Source organism: Panthera pardus, unplaced genomic scaffold (assembly GCF_024362965.1).
Source record: "Panthera pardus isolate Hobbes unplaced genomic scaffold, ASM2436296v1 HiC_scaffold_10, whole genome shotgun sequence".
Taxonomy (NCBI): domain Eukaryota; kingdom Metazoa; phylum Chordata; class Mammalia; order Carnivora; family Felidae; genus Panthera; species Panthera pardus.
In genome coordinates, this window is record NW_026526655.1 from 100,982,500 (window position 1) to 100,996,051 (window position 13,552).

At 44.2% G+C, this 13,552-nt stretch overlaps 1 protein-coding gene across 4 annotated transcripts in view; it reads right to left on the reverse strand.

Moving 5' to 3' along the window:
* CCDC93 (coiled-coil domain containing 93) overlaps nt 1–13,552 on the reverse strand; it is a 97,379-nt gene that overhangs the window by 65,873 nt on the left and 17,954 nt on the right. For 2 of the 4 annotated variants that reach the window (XM_019469326.2, XM_019469325.2), the window contains exons 5-8: nt 12,193–12,291; nt 11,341–11,397; nt 1,080–1,180; nt 457–474 (exon numbers count right to left, since the gene is read on the reverse strand). In XM_019469326.2, coding sequence (XP_019324871.1) covers nt 457–474; nt 1,080–1,180; nt 11,341–11,397; nt 12,193–12,291 — 275 coding nt within the window. The remainder of the gene's footprint in view (nt 1–456; nt 475–1,079; nt 1,181–11,340; nt 11,398–12,192; nt 12,292–13,552) is intronic. The other 2 variants (XM_019469328.2, XM_019469327.2) reach the window with 1 other exon arrangement.

A 13,552-nucleotide genomic window follows, 5' to 3' on the forward strand; every position in this document is an offset into this window, starting at 1 on the left:
GGCCCTACAAACTATGTGGATGGTCTGGTGGTGCCTGACTCAGAAGAGGAATTCCATTCACAGCAGCAACTGGTGAGCCATGGAGCGGCCGGCACACCCGGCTTAGGGCCAGAACAACACCTTCCTTGGAATGGAAGGGACCGGCTTCCGTCCTCAGGAAGTGGGACCGGACACCACACCACCCCCTCAACAACAAAGAGGGAAAGAAGCGTGGCAAGTTTTTCTGAAGTGTTTCTCCACTTGGAAGGTGGAGTGTCTATAAACCAACGAAGCCTACTTTCCTTCCCATTCTCTCCAGCACTAGTACTGGAGCACTGCCCCTCCAGAGGGGGCGGCCATGAGACCGATGTTCGCTCAGAGAGGTGCTCGAGGCAGAGCCGGCTGGGCTAGCAGGCAGAGCAGCGCACGGCAACCACTCCCAGGGCAAAGAAAGGAAGCACAAGGCGACATACTCACGTCAAGGAGTCAGCTACCCTAAGTAGAAAACGCAGGACATAAATGAAGGTTAATACCCAAGGTCAACCAAGAAACTCACCGAGGAGAGCGCTTCTTTGTGAGTTTTGAAGTAAAAAAATGAGGACACAAGACAACTGGTTTTGTAAAACATTAGATAATTAAGAAGTGACAAAATACTTCTAAATTCTTCATCTTCCTGCTCAGGACAATTCCTCACAGGAAACCAAAACTATTATTCTAACCCTTCGAGTAAAACTACTGTAACCGTTCGATTCTTTAGCTTACCTAAAGATTGTAACAAATGGCAGGGGTATGATGGGTGGCCCACCCCCAGCCTCTGCAAATACCGCCAGCCCCCCAACTCTGAGGAGGGCAGAGACAGGGCACACAGTTACACGCAAGTTTCCGGAGGGGCACTGCAAAGAAAAGGCCTCCACCATCGTCAGGAAGCTACCCACAGAAGCTTGGGAAAGAAGTCCCCGGTGATGGAAATCTCGGACCCAAACCGGTAAACTCAATCAGGTAAAAGCCAACCAAATTAATCTCAATGAAGCAATCCAACTCAGCTTTTCTTTTCAATGGTTTTATAAAATGGACACTTCAGATTGGGTCCCCTTTATTACCTGCCATATTCCAAAAGCGTAGCATGGACTCGAGATTCTTCATCCAGCAGCTCTCCTGCTCCCTGTTGGCGTCTGTATTTCCGACGGGGCTTGTAAACATCCTAAGGAGTGGGTGAGACAGAGGACTTACTGAGTGTGAGAGGGCCCTCCTCCTGAACCGGCTGCTGGGTGCATCCCGGCCGGTCAGGGAGGCTAGTCTTTCCCCATGATGGCGACTGTACCCCTCTCCTGCAGGAGAGCCGGGGGTGCTCAGGGAGGCCACCCTCAAGGAGTCTGCTCCTTTGATGTGCACATAGGTAGCAAGTATTTCCACTCAATATATTGCCCCTCAACTTTGTTTTCACTTGGTGGGTTTCTTTTGTCCTATGGCATTTTAATACTTTATGTGGTCAAACGTAATCATTTTATATCTTACTTCTTATACCAGGGATTGTAAAAAAAAAAAAAAAAAGTTCTTGTATGTTACTTGTATGGGTTATATTTAGCCTTTTAAACTACTCAGAAGTCTTTTTCCTGAATGGAAAATTAAGAATGCCAACATCTTCAGTTTAATAGTCTAGCCTTCCCCTGATCTGAATGGCATGCATATATATACCATGTACTGGTGTTACCCTCTTCTATTCCTCCTGCTTTAGGAACCTTTATCCTGTCTCCACTGTTCTTTTGCAAATTTCCTGGCTGTTCTTATACTTTTTCTCTTCCAAATGAATTCTAGTAACAACTTGTCAAGTTTGTAATAAAAAGCAGTTGAGTTTTGATCAGAATCACAACAAATCTACAGATTATTTTGGAAAGAACTGATATATTTATAATATTGAATCTTGCCTTGAGAAGCAAGGTTTATCTCTCTATTCAGATCTATTTTATTCCTTAACAAAATTTTCCAGAAACAAAACAAAACAAAACAAAACAAAACAAAACCGCAAATTTTCTAGTCACTGCGTATCCAGACCTTTTCACCACCCGAGCCACAAACCAGTTCAACAATCACAGGTGTGTATGTTAACCCAGAATCCTTTAAACAAATTCCTCAAGTGGTCAAGGAGATTTCAATTCTTAGACTCTAAAATAGCAGAGGAGTAGATATAAACCCTTCAGCAATACATATCTTCTTTATAAACGTGTTGAGGTTTATCCTCAAAAAGTGTCTAAAAAAAATAAAATGCTCTATCAACTTTCACTGACTTGTACAAATGTGGAAGCAAACATAGATCTATTTTGTGTAGGACACATCCTGAAACTACACATATGTACATATATGCCTCCTAAACAAAGTACGTGGTATGTAGTAGATGTTCAATTAATGCAGGTCTTTACCCCCACCTGATTTAGCGTTTTGCCCAGATGAATGTCCTCCTTGACTGCCAAGCTGGCAGCCAAATCATATCTTAAAATATGCTCAGGCCTCTGAACACAAGCAGGTGAATATTTATGCCAAGGAAGGTATTCCAGTCGTTTGTCCCTGGATTTTTTCTCCTCCACCACCAGACCTCATCATCACTATCCTCGACCTGGACATCACTAGGACAAGCATTACTAGCAGGCTGCTCCATAGAGTGGCATTTTTATTCCAATTAGAGTCGTTCCTCCCTTGATATTTCTGGTTAACTTTAGTATTGTACTTTTTATTATGAGAAGTTTCAAACACACAGAGAAACATTCTTTTGTAAGACATACTATATAATCTTAACAGTTTTGTAAAAAAGGAACAGAATAGGGTCTGGGATGATGCTGGAGTGGTTTTCTTATAACTTGCTGCCAGAAATAATCCCTAGTATGTCGACATGAATAGGAAGCTATGAATAACGTAAAACAGATTTATGGGGAAATGCAAAATATAATGAACCCACATGACGTCAGTTACTGCCCATGATTTAATTCTCACTGAGCTCTACTATTATAGCAGTACTACATAATTGAGCTTAACTGCTATCTTCCTTAGTTACCACTGATAGAGTCAATGACCCAAGACAGGAAATTGGATTCTTCCAAAAAAAGGGCTGACTCCAAAACAATAGCATGCCGAAACCAACAGCTACGAGGACCTTTTATTCTGCCAAACAGTGACAATGTTGGCCTTTGCATAATTATTCCTCCTACTTAAAAGCACCATGTCATATACTGCTCACCTTTTGCATCTCATAACTACACTAAGAGGTGGAGGCAAGGCAGATGCCATTACCCTCACTTTCCTACTGAAGAAGCAGAGGTTAGATAATTTGTCCAGGATCTCTGAGACAGTACTAGGTCCCCTGGCTGCTGGTCCCAGGAATTTTCCAGTGCACTGACTTGCTTCTGGTGGGCATTCCTGCTACCCTCCAGCCATCTCAAATGAGTCCTCTCATGACACCATCATACACCTGAGGCTGCCACACGGGTCATTACGTGGTTTGCTTAAGTGACAATGACCTAAATTTCAGGGCAACTATAGAGAGCTATTGCTAAGTCACCCTTTAAAGCAACAGGGAGTCAGGAACACTGATGTCTAGCGTGGTCTCTTGCCACTCACTGGCTCTGTGACCTTGGGGATTTCCTTCAATGGGCCTGTTTCCATATCTGCAAAATGAGGACTGAACTAATAGCTCTTGGACAGTTCCTTGTTCTCTGTGCTAAAGGACACATGAGCCGGGTTAAAATATTAAAGTGACTCTTTTGTAAAGCAGAGAACTCTTGTCCTGTGAGAGTCACGTATTTCTACCTTACAGGTTTGGCTGTAAGTCACTGGGTGAAGTAACTCCCGAGTCATCTCCAAAAGGCTGGGAAGGGAAGTGGAAGAGCACAACGCCGGGGCAGTGTTTGGAGCAAAGGCCTGATCACTGCCCCCTCAGTTACGGCAGGTACCTCCTTTATGGAATACCGAGCAGGCAGCAAGACACCCCCACCAACGTCTATGGTCAACAGTTCCAGGGGGGCCACACCCAGGCCAGTAGGAAGTGACATCCTCCTGTCTTGGGTCTGTTGACCTGAACACATCATCTCAGGGCTCACCAGCCCAGACCAACTCTCACAGATACACCTCAGCCCAGGAGCCCCACAGACTAACTCTGGTTCCGCCTAACGGGGATCCACAGAGGTCTCCACCATCAAGGGCAATGTCCTGAAAGATCCTGTAAGAAAAAGTTATTGTAACTGGGACAAATATTTTTTTTTTCATTCTGTTAATAAAATAACAGACAGAACAAAACCCCTGGGTACTGGGTGAAGGAAATGGGAGACAAATGGATGGCGACCATTTCTGGAGAGAAACATGTCTGTAGGGAGGAAAGTTAGCTGGGGAGGTGGAGTCTTCTCCAGACTCTGTTCCTTTTCTCTTCTCTTTCACTTGAGCTCTGCTCTGCTCCTTGAGGACCAGCACACATCCCACCTCAGGGCTCCTTGAATCAAACAATATAATTTGCTGGGTAAGACTAAGGTCACTGCACTAAATAAAGGAGCCAAACGCGGCTTTTGCATGTTGGTTCTTAGGTTCGTGTTCCTCACAGCAGGCCGAGACCGACTGGATCAGGAGTGTGCCAGTGCCAAACTGAAATTTTCACGCATCCCGTTCTTTTTTTTTTTTTTTTTTTCTCAACGTTTTTTATTTATTTTTGGGACAGAGAGAGACAGAGCATGAATGGGGGAGGGGCAGAGAGAGAGGGAGACACAGAATCGGAAACAGGCTCCAGGCTCCGAGCCATCAGCCCAGAGCCTGACGCGGGGCTCGAACTCACGGACCACGAGATCGTGACCTGGCTGAAGTCGGACGCTTAACCGACTGCGCCACCCAGGCGCCCCAACATCCCGTTCTTTTAAACACGGCCCAGACGAGCAGATTTTTAGCCACTGACAGCCTATGTTGCATACTCCATAAAACTGCATTTGCTAACCACAGATTGGATAGGCCCTGGAACTGTAAAGACCCCAAATCACTGCTGCCCTTCAGAGATCTCTGATGCAGATATTCCCTGTGCCGGTGCTGAGTGACATCGCCAAGGCACACGGACAATTTCCAGGATCCCCCGGGAGTTCCCTTGCTCCCTTCCCCTTCTAGATGCAGCCTTGGAGCCTAAAACTCTGGACAGTGGCTCGCTGTGAGGGACTGCCCTCTCCTACAAGCAAACCTGTCAAAGCATCACTCAAATAAAGCTTATTTGTGCTACTGCCCCCTTACGGTCATATCTTTTTCCTCGATGAGACCCCAAATTCCCTTAAACCCTTTCCTGGTGGAACATCACTGCTTTTACCTCTTCTCCTACGGTGTGGTCTGGCACACAGTGAGTGAATACATGCACAAGCAAGGTTTTAGCCCTAACCCCATAACTTACCACCTGTCTGACTTGGGGCAAGTTACTTTAACCTATGTAATTTTTCATCTGTAAAAAAGGTATAAGTAGAGTTATTGGGAGGTTTAATTATTTAATAGTATCTGACACACAGTAAGGGCTAAAATATACATTTGTAACCTACGTATGAATATATATTAATAAAATGTACTAATACTGTTTTACGTATGTTGCCACATTTATATTGTACGTGTTGAATGGAAAGGCCTTCCTCACAGCATCTCCTGTGGTAGAACACAACACGTGAGAGTAGTTACTTCAAATGACATGGTCTCTTAGGTGATCCGATAAGTTCTGCAAAGCATTTTCTTTCAACTAGACTGGAAACTCTTGGAGTCTTCTCCCCCCACCCACCCCTGTTCCCTCTATTCTCAAACAAAATTCTAAACATTACCAAAAAATGTTCAGTGAATAGTAAACATTTCTTGGAACTTCAGGTAAAAATTCACGGTACTCTTTACTCAGGGTTAAGAGAGAGGGACAGACCCCACTGCACAGAGCAGGTACTTCAGGAATACGAAGGCTGACAGCACAGAAAAGGAGGAAGCAAGCCGCACATGAGCACAAGAAGTGAGACAAATGAGCGATTATGTTATGACACGACAAAGAGAAGGTGGTAAGGGGTAACCTGTCCTGGGTGGCAATAGTTTTGTTTTCTTATGTGCTTTGAAAATATTACCATCAGCAGGCCTTCTAGAAAGCAGCTAGTTAAAGGAGGAATGGAGAAGCCAAAAAGGAACACATCTCAAAGAGGAAAGCCAAAGAACTGGGAACAATCCCCAGGAAGAAGAACAACGAGGCCACGACAAAGAGAGAGAACCACAAAGTGATGAGCTCAGAAATTCAAGTTCACAGCAGTCTTTCAGCCTGACAATCTGCCAAGAGGTACAATAGCCTTAGGCATAAACTTTGACCCAATTCCACTTTGTGAAATGTATCCTAGGTTAATAAAGATAAAAGAAAAAAATTAGCTATGAGAATGTCCTATATAATGGCCAAAAGAAAAAAAAAGATACAAACTAAGCTGGTTAAATCAGTACCACACAATGAATAATCTACAGCCAGTAAAAATGATGTGGAGGTATATTTACTGGCATGCAAACATATTCTTAAGCAAAATTATACATTCTTGAGCAAAAACCAAAACAGAACGTAAAATATAACACCATTTTTAGAGAACTCTAATTCTCTCCATTGATATACATATTTTATATTTCCTACTTGGAATATAGGTCAGTAATTATCCCTGGATGGTGATATCATGGTGACTTAGTCTTTGTATTTTTTCCCATTTCTTAATTTTCTATTATTATTATGAAGGTACCAGCACAAAATATAAATAAGCTATTTTAAAACAAAAAAATCATGCACAAAAAAATGGCTGGGCTACATAACCAAGGACAAATGCAAAAGATTTGGGCTACATAACCAAGGACAAATGCATCCTATAAGGATGGCTAAGGATAAAAATAAGCTAAACATTTTGAAAAATATTAAAATATATTTTAATAGTTATTTTTTTATTTTTTTAATGTTTATTTATTTTTGAGACAGAGAGAGACAGAGTGCGAGTAGGGAGGGGCCGAGAGAGAGGGAGACACAGAATCTGAAACAGGCCCCAGGCTCTGAGCTGTCAGCACAGAACCTGATGTGGGGCTTGAACCCAGGAACTGCGAAATCATGACCTGAGCAGAAGTCAGAAGATCAACCGACTGAGCCACCCAGGCCCTTTAATAGTTATTTATTAAAAAGAGGTTATAGCTAAGTACGAATATGTCAAAGCCTGCTGGTTGAGGGAATATGGTATTATGTTAGTAGATGACGAAAGAAAACAACATGATAGTCTCCACTTGGCAGACATTCTCTAGATGGACAAAGGCTCTTCTAGTGGAAAAGTCATAGTAAATGCCCCCATAGGGGACTGAAGAGGTGATGGGAAAGCACCCAGCCAATCTGGATACATTTGAGTCTTTGGGACCTAGATGAATAATATCCCAGAGCCCTGAAGTAAGTCAGGAACATTGCTGTAAAATCGGTGCCAGAAATATGTGGGAAGTCAGAGTCCAGGTGAAGAGAGGAAGCGGGAGAAGCACCATGCCTGTCGTGTTTGAGGAGTCAGATGTAAAATCAAAATGTGGCTGCCTCTTCCTATTTTGCAAATATGTAGGGAATTTGTTAACTCTTTTGGCTTTGAATTTCTGATTTTAAAAATCAAATCAATGATAGGGGTGTCTGGGGGCTTGGTTGAGCAACTGACTTCGGCTCAGGTCATGATCTCATGGTTCGTGAGTTCGAGCCCCACATCGGGCTTAGCACTGACAGCGCAGAGCCTGCTTCAGATTCTCTCCCTCTTTCCTGCTCCTCCCCCGCTCATGCTCTCTCTTTCTCTCAAAATTAAACATTAAAAATAATTTTTTTAATGTTTATTTATTTTTGAGACAGAGAGAGACAGAGCGCGAGTGGGGGAGGGGCAGAGAGAGAGGGCGACACAGAATCTGAAACAGGCTCCAGGCTCTGAGCTGTCAGCACAGAGCCCAACGCAGGGCTCAAACCCACGAACTGTGAGATCATGACCTGAGCTGAAGTCGGATGCTTAACTGACTGAGCCACCCAGGCGCCCCAACATTAAAAATAATTTTAAGAATATAGAAATAATAATATGTAACTCCCTGACTGTTGGTAAGGAGTTAATGACACAATGCTTGTAAGATACCTAGTTAGGTGCCAAATACACAGAAGGCCCTCAATCAGTACAGGGTGGCTAGGGACATATTTTATAAAAGGCGGGGTCCAGAAATTAGGCACCCATTGTTTGACCTTATTTGAATCCTTAATTTACTATTCACAATTCAAATTTGGGATTCCAGATTCGTCAATAAGGAGTAGGTAAGAAAAACTGAGGAGGCATGTGAAGGGCAGTGCCGGCAAAAAGGTGGGCAGGGAAGGAAACACGCGTCAGAACCCAAGACCTGCAAAGAGCCACACCCCTGGTAGTCTAGGAAAGACTTCATTCCCTTCGCAAAGGGAGACATTTCCCTTAGAGAGAGTGACAGTGAATGAAAAACAGCAAGCGGCTTCATTTCTTATGTGACTCACAAGGATAAGCCAGGGACAGACACTGCAGCCCTGGAGTCTCTTGTAAGCTTCTGGAACTCTCATTTCAAGGCAAGGAAGTGAAGAAGCACTTGCAGAAGTGGTGGGTGGAAGGGATGGAAGTTAATGGCAATGGAGCTCAGCTAAGAAACCTACGAAGACAGCTGCCAGAAGTGAGAGGTATTTTCAATAGATAGGAGAAGAAGCAAACCAACAAAACCCAAAGTTCAGCTCTGGCCATCCATCAAAATTCTTTATCATTCCTGCTACAAATGTATGGACAGTCAACTGAGGAGCAAATTCACACATAAAAAAGGAAATAAACTGAGTATTATCAAAGAGACTTGCAAATTTTTCCCATTTTCCTTTATCTCGATATTATTTTGTAATTAGCTGCCAACAGCACTGTATCGAGAGGCCCACAGTTACAAGACTAGGTTTGCATCCTGGCTCCATCATCACCAATGTGACCTTGTGCAACTTGTAACCTATCTGTGCCTGAGCTTCCTCGCCTGTTAAAAACAAGAAAAAATACTACTACCTCAGAGGACTGTTGTCAGGACTGCGTAGGTTATATATAAATGCTTATAACAATGTCTGGGTACCATGTATTTGTCATTATCATTACCTCCTTCAATTCTATGCAGTCCTATTACCAAGCAGAAGACGATTTTCTTTAAAAATTCCACTACAAATGAGAGGAGGGGAAGAATGTGTCCCCAGAGGCCTGAAATGTCTAGTGGGCATGATGATGACAGGCCCAACTTCGTGGATAGGACGACAGACAGCTATGCTGGCCTTTCCTTCATGGTGATAATGCCGAATGAAAACTGTACTGTTTCTCACTCTCTACCCAGGGCTCAGAGTGAGATTTACATAAGAAGATATTCAATTAAGCATTTCGGAAATTTTACTTTTATTTACCGTTTTTGAATAAGTAACGCACAGACTTGGTATTAAATCCAGATAGTATAGGCTTTCCAAGGAGAAGAGCATTTCCCCTCCTCTCCTGCTCCTGGCTCCCCATTCCCTGTATGGGAGGTAATACCATCACTTGGTTCTTGTACCTCTCCAGAAATGAAGCATCATATAAAACAAGAAAAAACAACAGCATATCCAACAAATTGATTATTAGTTTTCATGACAAATGCAGTTAGGGGAATCTTTAATTGCCTATAAAACTCTATATTGGTAAGCTAAAAAAAAAAAAAAAAGCCCACAAAATTGTATTTAAAATAGGACTCCAATTCAGTATAAAAATGCACATTAAAAACATGCAAGAAATATATGTCTAAGCTCCAAAAGAAGCTGCTTCTGAGTTGTGAGATTAAGGTTCTCTTCCTCTGTATCTAGCAACCTTTATTTAATTTATTTAATTTTTTTTAATGTTTATTTATTTTTGAGACAGACAGAGACAGAGTTTGAGCAGGGGAGGGGCAGAGAGAGAGGGAGACACAGAATCCGAAGCAGGCTCCAGGCTCTGAGCTGTCAGCACAGAGCCCAATGTGGGGCTCGAACCCACAGACCATGAGGTCATGACCCAAGCCAAAGTCAGACGCCCAACTGACTGAGCCACCCAGGCGCCCCTCTATCAACCTTTAAAAAAATAAAAAAAATAAAAAATAAAAAAATAAACTGAATGACTATTTCATAACCAGGAAAAAATTCACTCTGATATCATATCATATCCTCTTATTATTTAATACTGCCACTGAAACCGGAAATAGTACCTGGCTTTAGTGTATAACTATCTTGATGGTATTCTACTCCTTCCATTTCCAAAATAGAATTGTGAAAAAGATACAAATTACAACTATAAAGTGACAAAGACTTTCTTTCTTTTTTTTTTTTTTTTAAAGTTTATTTTTGGGAGAGACAGAGACAGCGCAAGTGGGGGAGAGGCAGAGAGAGAGAGAGAGAGAGAGAGAATCCAAGCAGGCTCCATGCCATCAGTGCAGAGTCTGATCTGGGGCTTGAACTCACGAAGCTGTGAGATCATGACCTGAGCTGAAACCAAGAGCCGGACACTTAACCAACTGGACCACCCAGGTGTCCCAAGGCTTTCTTGTTTTAAAGGAGCATTTCATGTCATTAAATGATTGTTACTCTTTTTAGAGTGATCATCTTGGAAGACCACACATTTACTCTTAAAGTAGAAAAAATAAGTAAAAAAACGCTACATGTTATTTTTGGAAGAAAGCAAACAAACCCCCAGGCATTGTGGCTTCATTCCCAGCAGCTCAGGTAGGAAGGCTGGGGCTGGGGTGGGGTGGTGGCACTGATGAGCTTCTACTGGGCCCTGGCCCAGAATATTCTGAAAAGCTCTTCTCAGCCCTTGCAAGCAGAGATCCCACGGTTCTCCAGGCATGGAAGCGCAGAGTGGGCATGCGAGTGCAGATCCCACGGTTAAGATACAATGTGTGTGTTGACCAAGGCCATCCCCGTGTGTCCCACACAAAGCTCAGGAGTAGCTCTCTCCAAAGCCATCACGGGGTGCTAATCTCAATTTGCCACCTCCAGCTCATCATCTACTCTTTGGAGCTATTCAAAGTTTACACCTGCCACTGGCACAAGTAAGGAAGGGCTTTGGATCTGGAAAGTTTCTCCCGTAAAACTGGAAGTAAGGAGGACACAGGACGTGGTTGTGGCATTTTCTGCCCATGAATGCTGGCATCCAGATATGGGCACGGGGGCAGGCAGGGCTTCCTTCACACGCACACCTGAGGTCCAATCCTAGGCAATCCCAGGAAGACCTTGGCAAGGGTTTTGGGATTTGAATCACAGGGCTATTGGGAGGCCATGAACCTGTCCTTCCCTCACAGAAGAATACGGGCAGGGGAACTTACTGAAAGGTCAACAACTGTCTTGATGGCCTTTTCTTTTCTTTTTACAAAGTCGTCATCCTGTAAGACAAAACACAGTGATTAAACAAATCCTGTGTGAAGACTGGAACTCAACTGGACTTTTCAGAACCCTGTCTTACAAACTGACTTCTCGTCACAGCTTTGCCTGCAGACGCCTCTATCGTCTAACAGACTAGAATATATTCTGCGTGGGAAGAAGCTAGGGCCTCTGCAGGTGGCTGTGAAACAGAGCCCCACAGCCGGTGACAGTGAGGGGGCCCACAGAGTGTGCTGGTGAAGAGAACCACTCTCACTCAAATCCTTATGAGCTCTGAAACCCTGGGCAAGCTGCCTCTAAGCCTCAGCTTCACCATGTGTAAACGGGGCCACCACCGCCTACACCAGGGAGCGGCTGTGAAGACAAAAGAGGGGTAGGCATGCAAGGGGCTGGGAATTCATGCAGTAGACATTCAATAGTTACCAGTTATTACTACTGTGGTGGTGCTGGTGGCTGCTATTAAACTATTATGATAGGAACGCCCTTGGCAATGACCTAGGTGATCTCTCAAAAAGCTTTATATGGCTATAAAAAAAATACTCATTCTTATAATTTAACAAACATTCTGAATCAAGTATCAAAGTTGAGAGAAAGAGACAAAACCGCAGGGCTTTACACCCAGTGCCTGCTTAAAGAGGCAGTTCTTATGAAGCAGGAGGCCCCCTTTCAAAGCTGACCGGGTAGGGGCAGAGATGCCACACGGAGGGATGGGGAGCCTGAGCTTCCCCTGCTCCTTCCCAGGGAGCCTCTGAGCAGGTGCACTGTTCTCAGTTGGACAAGAGAAGGAGAATACTGACCTCGGGGAGACTGTAGGTTTTTTGGAACTGGGAAATGGAGTAGGAGCGGATGTAGTCACCCATTTCTTCCTTTGTTTCTATAGCTCGCTTCACCAGCCACTGGGAAAGAGAGGTAGGACATGTGAGGACAGGGGTGAAACACCATCGTGGTCGAGGCCAACTCAGAGACGGTACGACCCATCAACCCGAATCACCACATCTGAAATGACTAGGTGACGAGAAACTACCCACGTACACATGCTGTCCCATGTGAAAAGCAGCCGGCCGGGCTTCTGAGAGGCTAAGAGCCAAGGGCATCTGGAGCAGAGTGGCCGTGCAGGAGCTCTAAAGCCTCACTTCAGATCCTCAGTTTCGCTCTGTGCAAAGTCGAGGTGAGAGTATCAGTTTCTTTCACCTCACAGAGCTACCGGGGGAGCAAAGGAAATCACAAGGACCAGAATACTTTGCGACTAAAGCACAGCAAAAATATAGTTGTTCCCCACAACCCCCCGGTTCCAGTGGCAGATCTTAACATAACTTTCCCTGTGCTGCCTGTACTACAGACCAGGGAAAGGGAAGAGAGCCTCAGAGAACATCTAGTACAACCTCCTCTTTCATCGATGGAAAAATCCCTCAAATACTCGCATTTGAGTACAGGTTTGCTGAATACCCGGCCCTAGACTTCAGGTGAGTGAGGCAGTCACGGCATTTGCTCTCTTAATCCACACATTATATGGCAACTGGCACTGGCCATGTTGTACTGAACCTGAAGTTCAGAGCCACTACAGAATTTGTCTGTTCTTATTCCATAGGTAGCAAGCACAAAGCTGTCACAACTCACAGGCTCTTCCACACGGGAAGACCGGACAGAATGTAAAATACAAAAACAGCCTTTGCTTCTCTTCCCTGGCTCTTCATTCAGTCCCTATATGACTGAAGAACATTATGGAGGGAGGATGCCATCTGTCAGTCACCGTTCTCTTTCCAGAAAGAGCTACTACATCCCCAAAGCAGCTTGTGGACAGTAGTAGTATTTCTTCTGGAGCACAGCACACTTGGCAAGGTTTAGCTACTTAGGACAGCAGATGCATGGCATATGGGCTGGTGCTCCTGCAGGGATAGGCAGAATGCTTGCTCACAGAGGGCAGCCAGCTCGAGGAAAGGACGTATTTAGGAAGTACTTGCCCAAGATAGGAGTGGCTGCAAATAACTCTGGGGGATATTCTTTTGTTGTTAGTATCTTCCATTTATTTCCATCACTCCATTCCACCCCACCTCCAAACAACAGCCTCAGGCACTGACTAAAACCCAGAAGCAGGGGCAGAAGCTCACACAGCCTTCAGAGCTTCTCCAGACCCTCTCCCGCACCCCCATCCAGCAC